General features: G+C 40.7%; 1 protein-coding gene across 1 annotated transcript; it reads left to right on the forward strand.

The window, feature by feature from the left end:
• Positions 1-59: 59 nt before the first annotated feature.
• mmut (methylmalonyl CoA mutase) lies at positions 60-20,085 on the forward strand. The gene is made up of 13 exons (XM_079346795.1): positions 60-167; positions 991-1,423; positions 2,424-2,791; positions 2,910-3,067; positions 6,743-6,914; positions 7,191-7,439; positions 7,542-7,653; positions 12,564-12,679; positions 15,842-15,957; positions 16,664-16,795; positions 16,895-17,042; positions 17,454-17,621; positions 19,642-20,085. The coding sequence occupies exons 2-13, from the start codon at positions 1,027-1,029 to the stop codon at positions 19,768-19,770; spliced, it is 2,265 nt and encodes a 754-aa protein (XP_079202921.1). The 5' UTR covers positions 60-167; positions 991-1,026; the 3' UTR covers positions 19,771-20,085.
• Positions 20,086-20,445: the final 360 nt, after the last annotated feature.

Below are 20,445 nucleotides of genomic sequence, written 5' to 3' on the forward strand. Positions count from 1 at the left end.
CTACGACTTTCAACTATCTCGATAACTTTCACTTCCTGTGTCATGGGGTCAGAGGTCATCCCTGTATTCGGCACGCGATTGGCTGACTGCTGATGTTATGAAACCTCATTGGACAGGCGGACTCACGCCTTTACGTACATCTGAGAAGATCCCAAACAGACGACAAGGTCAGAAATATACCTCAAAATATGTCAAATGTGTGCTTTTTAAAAACAGGCTTTTGCCTACAAAATGTGTCATGCGAGCAGACATCCATTGAGCTCCTGAAATCAATGATAATAGTTTAACCCAGCTAGGTTATTTGACACCGATCAAGTGCTCGATATCCTCTGCAGCTCTTCATACGATGTGTCATTAGCCTTCATGTTTATTGTGTTTACTAGTGGTTCATCTGAAAGATTACATTGTTACGTGTTATTAAGTTAAGATAATGAAAACAGTGTAGTTTGACCACTTGACCCAGCACAATGCTAAAATTGCTATTATCTAACCTACTCGCAACAACAAACTTTGTTTTGTTTTTGTTTGTTTGTTTTTGGAGTACGAACAGAGGATAGAGTCTCAGAAATCAGGGGGGAGAGAGTGAGGAATCACATGCGAGAAAGAGAGCCACAGGTCGGATTCGAACCCGAGCCCATCAGCGCCCCACTTATCTTACTGACTTTGAATGAGACCACGTGTAAACTTTGGGTCCAAGTTTAATCTCATCGAGGCTATTTAGCCTTTCATTTAAGTATCAACCTGTGCTGTGTTTCTGTTTGCCCTCATGTTAATCACACACCTAACCAGAGTCACATTTGGAAAATTAAAACACTAAAATTTACTTTAGCAAAAATATCCTTTGTTGAAAAGTGTGTGGTTAAGTGTTTCCTTCATAAGAGGGTTGGAATGTGTTTTATTTTAATTATTGTTTTTCTTTTTGGGGTCAGACAATATAAACGTTTTAATAGAAATGGTGACCTTGTGTGTTTTTTTTGTCGCCCTCCTCAGGTGGTTCATGTGCGTGTGATTGGGACAACAGGAAGCATGTTGACCGCACAGAGGGCTTGTGCAGCGATGGCCGCTGGACGCCTTGTTAGAGCTTCTGTGTCCTCAGCACGCACACACCGCTCTCTGATCCACACTTCTGTACCATCTCAGGACCAGGTTGACCTGCATGAGGAGTGGGCCGCTCTGGCTAAGAAACAGCTGAAGGGGAAAAATCCAGAGGACCTGATATGGCGCACACCTGAGGGGATCAACATCAAGCCCGTGTACACTAAAGCAGACTCGGCTGGCAGGGTAGATGAACTGCCTGGAGTGTTCCCCTACACTCGGGGGCCCTATCCCACTATGTACACCTACAGACCCTGGACTATCAGACAGTACGCCGGCTTTAGCACTGTGGAGGAGAGCAACAAGTTCTATAAGGATAACATTAAAGGTACATTTCTTTATGTAGTTATTTTGATGTAATTTAATGTAACACAAACGTCTGCACCACTTCAAATCTATTATGTAATTACATTTTTGGAGCTCACTTGACTTTAAGTGGACTTTTATGAGAAAGAATATTACAAATACCAAACTTCAGCAGATATCCATCAACACTGCACTGTCAAACTCAAAGCTACTCATTGAAATACATGGTATATTAGGAGTGGTTGATATCCATATATTGGACAGTGTGGGGAATTTCAACCTTTTCAAGTCAAGTTTATTTGTTTAGCACATTTAAAAAACAGCTTTAGCTGACCAAATTGCTTTACAGGCGGTGCATAAAAAACTCATTCAAAGAAAAGAAAATAGAAAAAAGAAAGAAAGACAATATATACACAGGGCCTATATACACATTACATACATATGCACACACTTGTATGTACATGTCCAAGCATGAAAACAGAAGCATGTCCTAGAATAAAATAGAAATAGGTAATACATATATGGGGCTTGTTTCAGCTGGTTTCAAGGTCACCACAGCTTGCAGGGGCCTGGCACAAACATTCTGGTATTCTAATCTGAGGTTGTTGAATCTCAACAAGGACTATTTCTTTTCTTTACCACCTGATAGTCATGCTACAGTTACTTTTTATTTTTATTTTGCGGCAGCAAGGCATTGGCGTGCATGTTTTAAAAGTGGGCAGCAGTGAGAACATCTTGAAGAGAGATTACTTTGCTGATGCTGTCAGGATTTCTCATGTATTTGAATCATTCAGTAAACATGAAGGTTTAATAGAGGTCAACCTTTGACTACTGCGTTCACTGTTCCTGGGTGGGCACCTATAGCTAAAGACACATGGGCGAAGGATTTCAAATTGAATCCTGGGTCCAATCTCAGGCTGTTTTGTCCTCATAAACTTTGATTCACTTTGACTATAACATGTCAAAATGTTTTTGCTCTATTTTAAGACTTCCCCTGACACGCATGGGTTCTTTCATTTCAGCTGGACAGCAGGGTCTCTCTGTGGCCTTTGACCTCCCGACTCACCGCGGCTATGACTCAGACAACCCACGAGTCCACGGCGACGTTGGCATGGCTGGGGTTGCCATAGATACGGTTGAAGACATGAAGATGCTTTTCGACGGGATTCCACTGGAAAAGATGTCTGTTTCCATGACGATGAATGGAGCCGTAATCCCCGTGTTGGCCATGTTCATTGTGACCGGAGAGGAGCAGGGTGTGTCCAAAGCCAAACTCACCGGTACCATTCAAAATGATATTTTGAAGGAGTTTATGGTCCGCAACACCTACATTTTCCCACCGGAACCTTCCATGCACGCCATTGCAGACATCTTCGCTTACACCTCCAAAGTATGCACCACAGCTACTTCAGTAATCTGATTGTTTGGGGCTTTCTTTATCAGGTTGTTACTAGTAAAATCAACATATTTTGGAGTTTTGCTGGTTGTAATACTCTCTTTGTTAACAGCACATGCCCAAGTTCAACTCCATATCCATCAGTGGCTACCATCTTCAGGAAGCTGGAGCTGATGCCATCCTAGAAGTGGCCTACACCATCGCTAATGGCCTGGAGTACTGCCGCACTGGTCTGACAGCAGGATTAACCATCGATGAGTTCGCCCCAAGGTAAAGAAAAGTATCAGGAGAGTAGACGACTTGTATTTCACGTATTTATCCTCCCTGCTTTCCAAGGATTATACCGTTTAACGTACTTTAAATTAGGATTTCTCCATAAACACAAACGCATATTCAGTATTAGTGCCGATTTTCCATGAGGTAATCGGGCTTGAGCTGAAGCTGTTATGACGTAACATCATTACAGGCTCTAGCAAAAGCAAACGCGTGTAATAAATGACAAAGAATTAACTCCAGGATGCTTTTGAATGTGAGGAAATGAATTCTTCTTTGTCAGTGAGGCTCATCAATTTAATATGTTAAAGGAGCAATATGTAAGATATATATTGAATGAAATCATAAAAGGACCTGACTGTATCATAAGACATTAAGGAAGCATGCCATGTTGAAGTGCTGGTTTCTCTGAGAGCAATGCAGCAGCCAGTACGTGTTCCTCCTCACTTCAGATTCTGGTCCTGAATGGTCCCCCACACGGCCGTTTTGGACGCCCCTCGGTTTGCCAGGCAAAGAGCAAACCGACTGGTGTGGCATTGTCAACTGGTTCAGATATAACTGATTCTACTCAACTTAAGAACTCTCTTTTGTGGTAAAACTAGGGTAAATAATGGAGGGGCTTTTGAAAAATGGAGAACGGTTAGAATGCAGAGCTGGCTAAACACTGAAGCTTCAGTGCGTGTGACATGGAAACCTGCATGTGCATCAACTCAAGGGAGGAGGAGGAGACGGATCACTCAAACGTTTTTGATTTTGGACTGCAGTACCATCTTTGACCACTATGTGTCAGCGTTGCATTTTGCTCTTTTAAGATGTCGCCATAAGTCCAACCTCAAGGGTAAAATGTAGAGCGATGCACTGTGTGAAGCTTTGAATGGACACAATGAGTCTTTAGTTTTAAGGTCTGCACTTTGAGTACACATGTCGTTTATGCTTAGTTTTATCTATCTCATCTCATAACACCACCACCCTGAAGCTGAAATATATCCTGATGGATGGATCAGCCTTCGAGAAAGAGTTGGAGAAAAGCATTGCATGTGATGTTTCTTTTTAAGGTACTGTAGTTTATTGTGCAGTCTGTGTGTGTGCTTTGAATGATTTCAAACCCATAACTACAAAAATAACGTCATGCCATGTTGTGAAATGAGCAAGCCTGATCAGTTTAGTGTTGAGTTAGTCGTCACAGACATAAATCAGCTGGTCATAGACTGATTTAGTGGAATTCAGTTGTAATAACTGCACGCATTCTCCAGAGATAAAGGCTGTCAACCACGACACCTCCATCAGGCGTGTGACTCGGCTCTTAGCACCACTGCATCACTTTAATTCAACAGCTGCTATTTTCACTTTGCACCCAATATTTCTCACTTGTGTTTGTTAGATGCATGACATTTTTCTTTTTCGCGTGACGTACTGATCTGTTAACGACAAGGACTTTTGTTTGCTCGACCGCTGGTGGAGGAAAATGCCTAAATAAATGACTGAATTAATTTTCCATACCAAAATAGAATTGGTGTTGTTAGGGGGAGGGGTCACCCCCCCCCCCCTCTTCTTACTTCATTCAATCGATTGAAAACACAGAAGAAGAATCAGAGAGAAGACGGTGGAGGGGGAGGGGGAGAGATTAAGAAAGATATTGGCTTGCTATGTGAGTGTGTGAGAACTGTGGTGTTGACCAGTGACAGCAATATCCTCTCTCTCCCTCTTTCACTGGAGCAGAGCGTTTCATCAGCTTCAGTGTGTGGATGCTATGGCAACACATTGTGTTTTTGTAAGTTTGGTCCCCAGATACAGGGGCGTGTCCAGAGAGGTAGCCAGCGGTGGCATCGACCCACCTACAAATCAGATTTTGCCACCCAAAAAAAAATCCTAAACTGTGATTGTCTGTTCTCCCTGTTACGCTCAAACTAACTGTTAGGTCTTTGTTGCAGAAGGTTGCTGTTAATTATGTCTACATATCAATGTAGCATACTTCACGTACGTCACAAAACAGGCACATAGGGAGTGTAGAAAACATTTAGGTAACCCTGCTCCAGGGAATAAATACGACAGGTTTTGAATTTCTTCAAAACCTGAAGAATTCATTATTTCTTCTTGTTACATGTGTTTTTTTAGTTTTTGTTTTTATGTCCTGTGAGGAATTGCTGATCAGTGTTGTGGCACTTTGCTTAACGACTGCTCTTCATATATCAAATGTATTTCACAACTGTAATAAACACAACATTTACTTGGTGTTAAAACTTTATTCAGCTTCGGGTCGAGACACGCACCAGCATCCAGCTGGTCTCTCAGCTACACACGATCAGACGCGACCCCAGTTTATGGTTCACATTGAAAAACGAGTTTGCTGTAAGTAAGGCGCTAAAAGACAAATACAAGTAAACCACAACATCCACAAGTCAGTGTTCCTCAAAATATACCTCCATTGTCGCTTCCTGTGACCCTTTTCTTTTTTTCTTTCAACATCTTTCAGTCAGATAATAGAAGAGTAATTGGCTTGACCCTTGGAGACATAATAACGTCAGAGACAGTCCTCACAGACCGGCGGTGTGAATTAATCTAAAACTGTCACACAGTTGTATGAAAGGGAGGGAGTTGCACAGCCTACTATTATCTCTGTTCGGTCTTTTTTCCAGATTTCTCTTCAACCTTTGGTCCGCAAAAGAAGCGGCCGTTGATTTCACAGTGATTGTCATATCTTCCTGTCATATCTTTGAACTTCATCATTCTTTAGTGGACGGCTTTCATCGTGATGTTGAAGTGTGCTTTCTGGCCGACAGGAGGAGGAGCACATTTTATGATGCTTGATCTAATCCATGAAGCACACACTGCTGGTGAAATACAATCAAACTCAAATGGTGTGCTTTTTGACTAATGAATGAATAATCTAGTAATATCATATCAGCGATAAATAACCCTTACTGATAGTCGGGTCGGGCTCTTATTTCAACGTGGAAAGTGTTGTGTTTACACAGTTGATTGAATCGGAAACCTGAATCTTACATCTTGATCAACAAATTATCCTGCTGACGTTTTTCAATAAACACATCATGGTGACTTGATTAGATTGCCTGAACAATATTCAATGTAAACAAGTCTTCACTCTAGCGTGGTATAGTAGAGTTTAGTGTAGTTCTTTAAACAGAAGAAATATCAACATTGAAATAGATCAATAAAAAAAGCATTCAAACAGGATGTGTGTGTGTGTGTGTGTGTGTGTGTGTGTGTGTGTGTGTGTGTGTGTGTGTGTGTGTGTGTGTGTGTGTGTGTGTGTGTGTGTGTGTGTGTGTGTGTGTGTGTGTGTGTGTGTGTGTGTGTGTGTGTGTGTGTGTGTGTGTGTGTGTGTGTGTGTGTGTGTGTGTGTGTGTGTGTGTGTGTGATACATGGGTGTTAATTTGAGCATATATGCACAAAGAGGTGAAATAATCTGGATCTGGGTCTAAATGAATTTTTTGATTCAGCGGCCAAAAACAAATCTTTAACGGCCGAAATAACAAAACGTGTTTTTGTGTCACATCGGTTACAGTACAATTAATGGATACGTCATTATGTTCTGTTGAATGTGAGAAATTTAAAAAAAAAAACATTTTTGATATTTTTTTTAAATGGTTAGTTTGGTGGGCTGTTTGTGACTTTCTCTGTTTTGACCCTTTCGTTTGTCTACGTTGTCAGGTTGTCGTTCTTCTGGGGTATTGGGATGAACTTCTACATGGAGATTGCCAAGCTGAGAGCGGCCAGGCGGTTATGGGCAACGCTCATTAAAGAAAACTTCCAGCCCAAGATCGCCAAGTCCCTCCTCCTCCGCACGCACTGCCAGACTTCAGGCTGGTCCCTCACTGAACAGGTCAGTACTAAAACTACAGAATCAGAATAAGGAGATTAAAAAAATAAGGATGAAAACATGAAGGCGATCTACTGTCAAAATGCGGGAATCCTTTATTTAAAAGTCTATGAAATTATAAAAGCATTCACAATACTTTTTAATGATATGCTGTGTCAGGCTTCTGCAGGTTTGAAGAAGGATAGAGAAGAGCCTTCATCTTTTTTTTCTTCTTTTTATTCCACTTCCAAGCTCTCCAGCAATAACAGCCCTTCCCCTTGTAAACCCTCTTCTTCTCAGGATCCGTACAACAACGTGGTCCGTACAGTGATTGAAGGCATGGCAGCCGTGTTTGGCGGGACACAATCCCTCCACACCAACTCGTTTGATGAAGCGCTTGGCCTGCCCACGGTGAAGAGCGCTCGGATTGCCAGGAACACACAGATCATCATCCAGGAAGAGTCGGGCATCCCCAAAGTGGCGGATCCCTGGGGGGGCTCGCACATGATGGAGTCGCTCACTGATGATGTCTATAACACAGCTCTAAAGGTCTGTCTTGAGGGCCAGTGGGAGACGGTGTTGGGATTTGATCTTGTATTACAGTCCATTCCTTCCCAGTCTTTTTACAGCATGCCTTTTCTCTTTGTATAGTTCATCAAAGAAATTGAAGAGATGGGAGGCATGGCCAGAGCTGTGGCAGAGGGAATACCAAAACTTCGCATTGAGGAATGTGCTGCTCGTAGACAGGCCCGTATTGACTCAGGTAATGCATCATTATATTGTCTGCTATTGACTTTAACGCCTTTCATTCTTTAAGATAATATTTTGAAAATGCCTCATGCAGGTTTTAGTTTGAAGTGAACTCTTGCAAAAATGATTCAGGACCTAAAGACAGAGCTGCAACGTTCTGTTGCTTACACCTCGTCTTCCCCAAATTTGAAAACACAACCAAACCAACACTACACCCAGTGGAATCCCTAACAGACGACTTATACAATCTGTACTGTACCTGGCTGCAGAGCATGACAGGTTTCCACATGGATGCAGTGTGTTTTGTCACAGCCAGCTCTCTGGCAGTGAGTGTTATGGATAAGCTGGAACCTGTTATTTGTCTTTTTGGGAAGTTCTGGACATTACAGTAATGTAATCTACTGTAGATGAATTATGAAACATTCTGAACTATCTCAGACAGGGTTAGAAGATCCTTAGTTTTGTGTTTTTTTTTTTTTTTCTAAATGGTCTTCAAAAAAATGTTTAATGGCCGATAAGATATGTGCCACCCTACACATTCCCTTTAACATTTGTTTTTTTTGTGGAGAATAACAGCAGATACATATATTTAAGGATCCTATGGCTTAAAACTCATACATTTACTATCCTACTGATAGTCGGGTTTTGCTCTTATTTCAATGTGGAAAGTGTTGTAAATGTGGACTAACATGTTTCTGTCTCGGCTGCGTGACAGATAAATGCTTTCCTCTCTCTCCTTTTACACAGTTGATTGAATCGGAAACCTGAATCTTACATCTTGGTCGACTCATTATCCTGCTGACGCTTGACTTGATTAGATTGCCTGAACAATATTCAATGTAAACAAGTCTTCACTCTAGCGTGGTATAGTAGAGTTTAGTGTAGTTCTTTAAACAGAACAAATGACATTGAAGTAGTTCATGAAATGAGCTCTAAATGGCCTTCACAGCTTTGCAGGCTGTATCGATACTGTAAAATCTGCATCGATACACGTATTGGCAAGGTGCACATCATGATATAGGCTCATTTTCATGGCAGTTGGTCCAGTGCACCCCACCTCAACATCTTATAGTTCAAAATTTGGTATACAAATGGCCAAAATGGTGCAAACTGTTAGCTCTGTAGATGGTATAGTTCCTGAGATACAGTACAATGAACTGTGGAACGGCGCTTACACAAAGATGTTTAGGAGGCCTTTACTCAGTGGCTATGTGCTTTATAGTGTTGAAAATGACTGTGCCCATCTCAATTCTCATAATTTTGCACAAACTGAAATTTCAAAGAGAAAACAAATTACAATGACACTGACCAGTGTCACGCTCATAAGCATATATCTCCTGAACATGGTGGTTGTATAAAGCAGATTGTTTCACTGGAATGGCATACAACTGTAAATTAGCTTGGGCCAAATAAGACGTTTTTTCATGTCAGGAAGCCTTGGAGACCTAAAAATCTTTTGGGTGTTTAAGCAGCTGCAGGTTAATTCTGCCTTGACTTTGCCCTGTTTTTGGCCCTTGGAGCATAGGGTGGGCTTTGTAGGGCAGGGCTAAAAGGATCTAGGGTTTTTGTACAGTGTGGTTTTGTTGGGTATTGAAGATGTACAAAATAATGAACAGGTATTTGGGCGTCCTCGTCCATTACTGGTAAACTTGCATGTATTTTGCTTCATCTCAGAAATCTATATCTGCCATGACATCTTGAGAAATAGATAACTCAAGAACCACCTCTGGTTCCAATGCAGAAAAGTGCTGTTGCTGCAATCCTTTTAATCTTCTACACAAAGACATTTCTCAAAGACCCAGCAGCTAAACCGCGGACAGTAACTGGACAAGACGTGGAAGGAATGTCGTGTCCATTATGCTGAATTGAGTTGAGCTCAAGGACACACAGGTACACATCTGCTGTAGGTGGCAACTATGGCAATGTTGACAATTGACAATTCTTCTGGTAAAGAAACTAAAGAGGTTAAAAGAGCTTTTGCAACAAAAGCTATTGACACTGCTGCCAGTGTATTCGGCGTGTCTCCTTTGACATTCAGAGAGGTCAGCAGAAGGGATTCACCTGAGTATGCAGTCAGAAAGATACAGCAGTTAAAACAGAAGACAGAAACCATCTTGGTTGAGTAGATTTGAATGTTATGTGATGCATTACACATTAAACAAAAAACGCACCCTGATGTCTGAAAGGCCAAAAACAGGGCAAATTTAAGACAGAATTTAACCCAGAAGCAACTTAAACACCAACAAGGGTTGGGTTTTTTTGTCTCCAAGGCTTCCTGACATGATCTTTCCAATGATACCAAGCAAAAGAGGATTACAAACTGGTGTGATGGTCAAATAGATGAATAAACAGGGCTTTTTTTTTTTTTTTGCATTTTTCAGTCCGAGGCCAACTTTGATTGACTCTAATGCAGAGACAATTTGATGGAAAAAGTTCTGATTCTTAAAATCTGCTTTATATAACCACCATGTTCAGGAGAGATATGCTTATGAAACAATGATCTTATGAGTCCATTGTTATGGGGAGGGGGGGGGATGGGATTACTGTATCTCAGGAACTATACCACCTACAGAGCTAACATTTTTGCACATGTTCATTTCAGCTAAGTACCAACTTGTATACCGAGATGTTGAGGTGGGGCAGATTTCTAAAATTGGACCACTTGACATGGAATGACCGGATATTGCCATATTGATTTATTTTTTTTATTTTTTTTAAGCACAGGCCTACTTCACATGCATAAGGGTACTTCTGTATGATGATTCCTTAAGGTGGGGTAGGTTGAATAGCGGAGGTCAAAGAACGGGCCCGTGTGGAACCCCACAGAAAACACTGACTTCTTGGGACATAAAAATGCCAAACGAGATGATTTTTCTTTCCTCTTAGTGTGTTTGAAGTGAACCATAAAAGAAAGGTTTGTACAAACCATTTGAACTCATTCACCTGTATTTACCAACTTGTTCGCTAAGGTCCAACACCGCACAGACATCTTTTAAGGTTGGTAGTGTTTGAGGCCACAGCACCAATGCTTTGGAATATCCTGCCCAGTTTGGCATGTTTTGATGGGAAGGGGGTAATTAATGCATCGGCACATTTTTTCCTCAGTCATCCAACAAAATAACAGTGACTCATAACTGGATATTATTTCAGTAGAACAGTTCGATCGGCATTAAGACAGACAAACACGTTGTCAGGTATTTCATTCAACTGCTAAACATGTTTACCTTTGATGCTCTTGGGAGAGGAAAAAAACAGCAGAAGAGCATCTTTTGAGTCTGGGAAGGAAAACTGAGAGCATCTCTTTCTGATGTGACTGCTAACCCTGTTAGTTTGAAAACTTCATGGTTGCATTTTAGTGTGCTGGGGTAAAAAAACCCCAAACAAGTTGTCTTAGTGGGTTTGGTCTGACCTGTTGTTAATTAACAAGCCTCCTGTGTTGACAGCTCTGAGTACCAGTGCTTACCCCATGCATCAGCATACGACTTCAAAACCGTCTACAGTGAGCTCTTGCGATCAGCTCAGAGCGACTGTTGAAGAGAGAAAGTAGGGAGACGGTGTTGTCCGGTGTTAAAGAGGACGAGTGAGGCAGCGTTATTGTTTGCACACACTCTAATGTGATCGAGATACTGTAGTACATCTTTATGGGCTTCCGATAAGGAGTATAATAAAATAATACTGCTTCACAAAGCACAGCATCGTAATTACTACAGTAAATCAGTTAAGCACAGAGACTGGTGGTCTGTTGCTTCATATGATCGTTGCCTGGGATACGGGAGACTGCTCAGTCCTGAATGTGGCCAATGACACGTGCGGACACACTGCAAAACCAAATAGTGTTTTACAGCATCCCAGACCTCTTACAGTACATACAGTAAGTGTTCAAATCTAAATGTGTCTTTAAGACACATTGGGGTGCGTTTACACCTAGCGTGAAGGCTGTCCACTTGAGATCCAGTCACCCAGGAGGGAGGTTGATGCGAGTTGTAAACTTTGTAAGCTTTCAGACTCACGTTCTTACCTGATTTGTCATTTCTCTTTGCTTTGCCCCCCTTGGACAGCCGTATGCTTAAAGTACTTCTATTTTTGTCCATAAATGGTAACACAAAAGGAAAGGTATGTTTTTTTTCATTTCACCGCTGCCGTGTCCTGCTTCAAATATTTTCTTTGGATGAGCAACCATATTTGTACAAGACATCTAAGTGTTTTAAAGCAGATCACCAGATTTGTGTTCCAGATGTTATTGTTATTGAGGTCTCGTTGTTTCTCTTTGGAATTGACTTTTGTCAACCTCTCTTAATACCTAGAGTTACAGCAACGGATCAGAGCAGAGCCTGTTCGGACTGGGTGGCTTCTGTCTGTAATCCCTCTGATGCCTGTTCTCATTGATATTCATTGGCTATCTGATTCACCTTGTTCACATCTGCTTTTGCATACTACCATACCAAAATACATGTAGATTACCTAAAGGTCAAGTTAGCAGGGGAAATTTTTTTTGTTTTGTTTTTGTTTTAATAGATGTAATAGATGTAGCCCAGTTAAAGGGGAAAACGAGACCAACTGAGAAAAGGTCAGTGAGGATATTTGTCCCCTGAGTTTCAATGTTAATTATTGTGTACAGGCTCAGGGTTATCTTAAGTTTGACTTGAGTTAACACCGGGTCTACCTCGCTCTCTGCTGTCTTGCACAACTTAATAATGGTCCAGATCTCGACTCGTTTGCTACCTGTAATCTCCTCAGGTCTGTTTTCTTTCAGGATACTAAATTGATTTTTTTGCAGTGTCTCCAATTGCCTCACTGAGTGTGTTTGATTACATCCTTTCGAAGAAGATAAATCACAATTGTGCACTTGATTTGTAACTTGGTGCCTTGACACACCGTGTTGTACGTTGTTGACGCTGATTTTCATTTCTTCTTCTTTTTCAGGATCAGAGGTCATTGTTGGAGTGAACAAGTACCGTCTGGAAAAGGAGGAGACAGTGGAGGTGTTGGCCATTGATAACACCGTTGTACGTGAGAAACAGATTGAAAAACTGAAAAAGGTAAGCATTACTTGTGGGATATCTGATCGTTCAATAACTTTACTTTTGATATAGAAAATATGACACTGTGGTTTCTATACGTTCATCTAAACAGGAGAAGATTAATGTGTGAATTAATATTTCAAGATCTGAATGGGAGAGCATTGTTCTGATTTTTGAGATATACCGTATGGTGTCGATGTCGAAGGTCAGGTGTTGGTCAAAAATGATTCCATGGCTCTTGTTGGCTGGTTTGATGTTAAATTGAAGAGGGCCAGTTCACTGTTCAGCTGTTGTTGTAAAATGATCGGGTCCAATTAAAAGTGTGTCAGTGTTGTCTGAGTGGAGATGACTTTTTGATATCTCTGGTCTCGTGCACAGAAATGAGTTGAGTATCGTATCACAGGCTTGTTTAAGACGGAGAAGGGGTGTCCTGATATGCGTTCAGATCTAAATCCCTTTTCATACTGTAATATTATGACATAATACCATTAACATAAAAATCCAGTCACGAGAATCTCTTTCATTTCAATCACTTTCATACTTGAATCTTATATTGAAAATTTTTATGTCACATGTGCTTGATATGACATTTGATTATTTGCAAGATTCGCAAGATTTTGTGCAAAAACTAAGAAGTTTAAACGCATACTATTGTTGCAAAAACATTGACACACATTCTAAGTAATTGTATTACAATAACCAGATGACATGTCCTAATTTAGTTACACCAATGGGACAGTTTTTTTTTATTAAATGGCTGATCAGCAGAACTTCAGTCCTACATTAAGTAGAGATTTATTGGTTTAACTTCAGTATATACTGATATCAGCCCTGATACCAGGAAGTCTTCTGTTGGACAAACTATGATGCAACAAAACAAATCGGAATCTGCAATTGGCTAACTTGTTTTTTTAAACCTCTGTATCGGCCCAGATTTTGCATATTGGTTGCATCTGACACGTTCACCCTCCAGGTATGATATATGTGAGATGGCAGAACAGGATTTTGCCTGCAGTCATCTGTCCCTCTTGTCCGGTTTCACTGGCTCTGTCAAAAGGTCAGCAGGCTTTGAAATGTCATTACATTTTGATCGAAGCTGTCAGAAAATTGGAGGCCAGAAATTGGTTGTTCTCCGCTCAAGGGGGCAGATGTTTCCTAGGAAAAGAATTATGTATCTTGTGGGATGTAATTGACAAGGTGTTCTCGTTTTTGTGACATGAAATGGAAGAAAAGAGAATGACATCATTGCTTTATCTTTGGACCAGAGCTTTCCAGTTCCACATGACCATTTTTCCCCTCAAGTGATGCAGTCATTTTTGTGACAGTATCACAGTTTTAAGCATTTTTTTTCTTCTTATTGCCACCGACGACTGGCCAATCAGATCTGTGTTCATGTCTATTAGCAATAGTTTAGCCAAGGATTTGCAAATACTTCCAGATTCCAGCTTCTCTTATGTTTTTTCTGCTTATCTCCTTTTTAAATATATATATTTTCTATTGTAAAATGTAATTACATTTTTAGTATTTTGTATTTGGCTGAATATGCATTTGAATGCTGCCAATGTTTCAGTACATAAATAATTTATTTTTGTGCATTTGAAGGTATAATGTGTCATAATTTTATGACTCAAATATATATATTTCTAAAAAAAATGGAATAAACCTGTGTTATAAAAAAAAAAATGTGGGTACTTACATTAGCTCAAATATTTCCAACAGTTATCAAAGCCAGGGAATATCAGAGCCATAACTTTATAATTGTAACAAGATGTGTTTTGTTACAGCCGTCATGACGATAGCCGATATTTCCTTGGCAACGTTAACGACTGCTGCGTCAGGAAGTGGGAGCTGCTACTGGAAGCTTTGATAAAAGCATCATTTCATGATACATGGAAATGTTCGTTGGTTTTCATTCGAGCGGGGAGTAACAAAGAGAAATCCCCTTAGTCCTCGCCAGCCTCTTCGTTATTTTTTGTTCTTATTCTGATTGTGAGCCCCCTGGTGGTGAATTTTACATAGTGCATTTAAAGCTCAGTAAAAACGAGGAGGCAAACATGTATAGAAAATATACTTTGTCTGTACTGGTTCTACAAACATACCTTTTAATAAAAGGATTTGAATGATGTCATGTACACAGTTGTTTGATGGACACAATCTTTAAGCTTTGAAAGGACTGAGCAGTCAAGATGCATCATTTGTCTCAGGCTGAATCTTGGTCACTTATGTACCACGACATGTTTACACCAGCTCCACATAATGCAGGAGATGTTAGTGAAGGTCAAACTGTTTAAGTGCTCTAAGGGTTTTAGGAGGCTTGGCTCTTTGTTTGAAAAACACGAGTGATAGAAGTGAAGGCCATTGATGCGGGTTTGTGTTCTTCACAGCTCTGTTCTTTAAATATTGCACATTTATTTATTTATATTAATGAAGGGATTTTCACTTTGAGTATGTATCTTTAATAAATAAATACAACAGAGTCCCTTATACACACCATGATGAGAATATTTTCCTTTGTGTCAATGGCACGTTTAGTTCAACAGAATGACAGCATGAACAAAAGATCAGATATTGGCGAACAAGATGTGTAATGCAGTCGTTTAAATACGTGTATAGAATCTTTGTACCATGCTGAGGTCACAGTGTATAAACATCTCTGGTGTATCATCCAGAAAATACCCTTTTCTTCCAGTGTGAAAGCCCCGTGTGTCTGCTCTTTTGACTTTTTTTCATCAGCAGAATGATTTAATGAAGCCCTCTTTTTCACTTTAGTCATCTATGATTTTGTTTTTTACATAAGTAGGTGAGCTTGATGTTTGTCATAATGTTCATGACTTTGAAAAAGGAACGTTAAAATGATCACTCTACCCGTTTGTATCAGCATCAAACAGGTGCACTTTCAAGCTTTTATTAACAATGGCATGAAAAGACTGTATAAACTAGATGCATCCTATAACTTAACAATCAAACGTTGACAGTACACGAGGGATTCAAGACCAGAACAGACAAATTCAAATTATCCCAGTTTCTCTGCAGATTTTCTCAGAGGAACAAGGGGGGGATTTTTCTCTTCAAATCATTCACAATATGACACACACACTGCTGTGAAATTATTTCTTTATGCAAGTTTTGCCATCAAAGTAGATGATATTGGTGGCATTCGCGTCCTTCCTCTGTTTGCAGGTGAGAGAAAGTCGTGATGCGGAGGCAGCGCAGAAGTGCCTGGCAGCCATTGAGGAGTGTTCCCGAACCAGAGAGGGCAACCTTCTCGCTCTGGCTGTGGAAGCAGCACGAGCCAGGTGAAAACCCATACCTCTGATTCTAATGATCACTATTAAATCTGCATGAGCCTCAAGAACTAAATATAGCTCTCACAATGCTTCCAAGCCCTTCAGCATTGACTGAAATGTTGTGAAGATGTGGTCATTATACACATGAACTGTGTAATACTGCTCAGAAGACATCAACGTGGTGATTTCACCTCACACACATACACCATACAGTATCTTGATTTTTTTTTGTGCTATTTTTGCTTCAAGCTAATTTACTTGTGGTGTTTGTAGCTTTATGAGTGTGGGAATGTTCCCCTCCTAACGTAGGGCTTTGAAACAGCCAATCTAAATCATGGCAGGTAATCCAGTGACAGTAGAACAAATTTTACCCAAGAAATTTCCAGATGTTTCATTATAAACTTTATTGAACTGAAATCACAGCAAAGAAACATCTTTACACCTAAAAGCAATCACCGCTGAGATGACGTTTTAACTACATGTAAGGATTGTGTCTGGTTCCTCAACAGTATTGCGATGGATATTTTTTTTTTTTTTTTAAATAGCAAATTACATGGTATAAATATGTTGAAATGCAGGTTCATCAAGCAGGTTTTTTCGGCATGTCGATATTGAAATATTGGTTATGAATATCTGAAGGTGTCATAACCAAATTGAAAACTGGCCTAGAGTGACAAGTCAAAGAAGTACCGGTAGTTGTCTGCTCTTCTTGTAGATGTTCTGTTGGTGAAATCACTGACGCCATGAAGAAAGTGTTCGGTGAACACAAAGCCAGCACCAGGATGGTCAGTGGTGCTTACCGCAGCGAGTTTGGGGAGAATGAAGAGATAGCTTTGACCCACAACAGGTAGAAAGAAAAAAAAAAAAGCAAACTAATCGGCATGTTGCATTTGAAACATTGATTACTGGTTAGTCTACTTTGGTTTTCCTTTCATCCCAACCGCAGAGTTGCAGAGTTTAAGGATCAAGAGGGCAGGAACCCTCGACTGCTGGTGGCGAAGATGGGACAGGATGGTCACGACAGGGGTGCCAAAGTGATCGCCACAGGGTTTGCTGACCTGGGCTTTGATGTGGATATCGGGCCACTGTTTCAGGTCAGTGGAACAGGGTGGAGTGGAGATACACAGCTTCAGCATAGTTTAACAAAAACAAACAAAAAACTGCAAGGCACAGTATTTGTGTCACAATTACATACAGTACGATAACAAGTGTTGTGCTAAACTGCTGCTTGTAACCCAGCACTCACAAAAAATGACATTTTTACTTAGTGGTGTAAAACTCTGGATTCCTATTGACCCTCAAACAAACCTGGGAACGCCAGCCTATATTGGAAACACATGCAGCACTTGTTATTACACTGAGGACAAGCAACACGTCTTTAGCTATACTTTCTGATGACAGTATCGAACTGTACACATTCAGCAGATTGGCTCATCGTACATTTGCAAACCTCACCCTTAATAATGTTGACTTCTTCTATGTTTCTACCTCTTCTTGGTAACCAGACTCCCCTGGAGGTTGCCCAGCAGGCAGTGGATGCAGACGTACACTGTGTCGGCGTCAGCACGCTCGCTGCAGGACACAAGACCCTGGTACCTGAGCTCATCAAGGAACTACGGAAGCTCAACAGACCAGACATCCTGGTCATCTGCGGAGGCGTCATCCCACCACAGGTAATGACACTCGTCTCTCAGCAAATACAACTTTAGAAAAATGTGCCTAATTTTTTGTGTCTTGTTTGTTGTGTGTTTATGTTGCATTCACACAAAGATGGTACATCTGGGTATCAGGAACGTCTTCATTGTTAACATGAACTTCCATTTTGACAAAAAAGTACAAACTCATTAGATATTGTTGGTCTGGGTCATTATCAACATTATGTCTTATAAACTATTACAGCACATCTGGAGAACTCTGACACAATTTAACACAAAATTTAATTGAATTAAATTAAGAAAACATGAAATGTCAACGCTAACTTGTGTAATATATCTGGAAAAAGAGAAAAGGTTAGCCGTTATTACATTCACACTCCTGTGAGCACAGCATCTCAGGAAAGTCTGGAGGGAATAGTGTACATTAAACGTTTGAAAATATGACCTTTAAGGCCCAATGATGTCATTTTTTTTGGAGGGGGCCACAGGTTAAAGTTATCATGACCAGAAGTCAGTGAAAAAGTCAGCATCACTTGGATGGATATTTATACCCTCCTGATTTATACATTTTCCACGCGAGGGGCCGACTTCCTTCACAGTCGAGAAGTGTTCAGTCTCTTCTCTCCTTCAGGCGTCTCTGTTTCACCAGAAGGGTCGTTTGAAGGTCATCAACTCCTCAGAGAAACCTGAAGAGGCTGTGTAGATGAAAAACACTATTGTGTTGCATGCTTTAAGATTTTTTTTCTAAATACTTGGGATATTATAAAATGTGTCTTGTCTAACACCAACATGTGTGAAACACTGGTGGATCTAACAATCAATACTGTAAAGCTGGAGGCAGCATTGTGTTTGTGCTCTGTTGAATTCTTGACCGTGTGCACAGAGACCTTGTCATCCAGCGTGTGTTCTGATCCTTCCACTTAACTTTCACAGCACAGTTGCAGCCGTGAATACTGTTAGGAAGCTCGGTTTAATGTATGTGAATCACATCGGCTTTCCCATCACGTTTCTTCTTTTTTTTTTTTTCAAATAATGGAGCACACAGGAAGACTTTAATTTCTGGCTGCACCATGGACTATATGTTGATCACAAAAGCTTTAGTTTGTGTGTTATCGGACTGAGCATTATCATTCCGCCCCTGACATTGTTACTGGCTAAAGGCCTTGTTAAGTTCCCCTCACTAGGGAGGCAGCGGATTATGAATAGCACAATGGTTAATGCTCTGTGAGTCTGCAGGGACAGAAATAAATTACAACTCTTCCAGGCGAGCTTAGGCTGCTACATCTGCAGCATGACTGCTGGAGCCGCGGAGTCATAAAAGCCCCATCCACGTATGGAGCTTCACATAAAAAAACATTGCTTTTCTTCTCCAGCAATGCTGACGACCATCATTTCTGTGCAAGGTGATCCGACACTCATCAGTGAGCGGGACGATAGACCACTGCTGCCTTGGTTTTGTGCCCACTGCAAACGGTGTTGGTGTCAGTGGAGTCAACCTGCAACGGTCGTCTGGCATCAAGCCAAAGCGCTAGAGTCGGTTGTGAATGGTTTGTCTGGAAACCCTCGTACCCCTCACTTCTCGTCAACTGGCCTGCAGCTGTGTGGCAGTAGCATAACTGTGTCTAAGTTCAGAGGCCCTTAGGTACTGGTCATCATTGAGGTCCATCACTCGTGGATCTGTCACCAACACTGCTAATAGTTCTGTGTCTTGCTGCAAGTGTGCTGATGACACTTCTCGCTTACATACTGTACATTCATACATTTATATAATCCTGCTATCATATAGACAGATGTAATAATAAACATAACCAAATATACCGTTTTTTTGATTGCAATCAGATTTCTTTTCCCGACATGGGCCCTATTCTTGTCAGCTCACACTTCATCTCTGTCCTGTTGGTTATAACTCCAGGTGTAATTAGCATTTGCATAATTAACAGCACAATCATGTCGGAGCTGTGCACATCCTTTTTTCTTTAGGGTAGCTGAAGCCTCATTATTGCAGAGGATCTTAACTGGGTTTCATTTGTGTGTGCAGGATTATGAGTTCTTGTACCAGAGCGGTGTGAGCGCCATCTTCGGCCCAGGAACCAGGATCCCACAAGCTGCAGTGGAGGTTATTGACAACATCGAGAAGAGCCTGGAAAATATCCGACAGGCCATGTGAAAATACAGAAATCATTGTGTTTGTTCAGGCTAAATCACGTACCTGCAAGTGGGAGCTCAAATGGCTGTAAAGAATCTGTTTTGATTTGTTAGATCGTAAAACATAATAAAAGTCATTCCCCACAGTCAGAGCACACCGTGTGCGTTCGTCACAGTGCCATCCTGTTTGAACATTACATTCTTTGAATGTCAAAATTCAGTACAAAACGTTTCCTCAGTTGGAAATGTTCCTTTCTGTAACTTCGCCAAGAGAAAAGTGACATCTCGTGATTTTTGGTTTGTTACATTTATTTAAAAATAAAAACTTAAAAAATAAGAGACACGTCTATCTAAGTTCAACAAGAGGTGGATTGTATGAATTAATTTACTTTCAGATGCTATTCCTTTTTTGGCCAAGTTTAAATTGGACGTGTTGCAGGGTTTTCACTAATGCTCTGTTAATGTCTGATATTTTCCACAACAATAGTGTAAATGTGGCTCTCATCCGTACCCACCAGGTAACAAAACAGCACAGCACTATGGACCTGTTTGGAGTGTATTACTTTAGAAATTAGAGTTTAATTTGACTTGTATCGCAGGTTTTGATGAGCAGCTGTGTGAAAGACTGAAATGCAGAAACCTCCAGTAAAACAAATCAACTCTGAACTTCTAACCCTTTCACTTGGATGGTTCTTGA

The sequence above is a fragment of the Symphodus melops genome (assembly GCF_947650265.1).
Source record: "Symphodus melops genome assembly, chromosome: 1".
Classification (NCBI taxonomy): domain Eukaryota; kingdom Metazoa; phylum Chordata; class Actinopteri; order Labriformes; family Labridae; genus Symphodus; species Symphodus melops.

What these genes read in the sequence shown, in the direction of transcription:
- mmut (XM_079346795.1), top strand. Translation starts at nt 1,027, where the DNA reads ATGTTGACCGCACAGAGGGCTTGTGCAGCGATGGCCGCTGGACGCCTT. An exon ending in TCTATAACACAGCTCTAAAG is followed by an intron (nt 7,440 to 7,541) that starts GTCTGTCTTGAG and finishes CTCTTTGTATAG; the next exon opens with TTCATCAAAGAAATTGAAGA. An exon ending in AGATTGAAAAACTGAAAAAG is followed by an intron (nt 12,680 to 15,841) that starts GTAAGCATTACT and finishes CTCTGTTTGCAG; the next exon opens with GTGAGAGAAAGTCGTGATGC.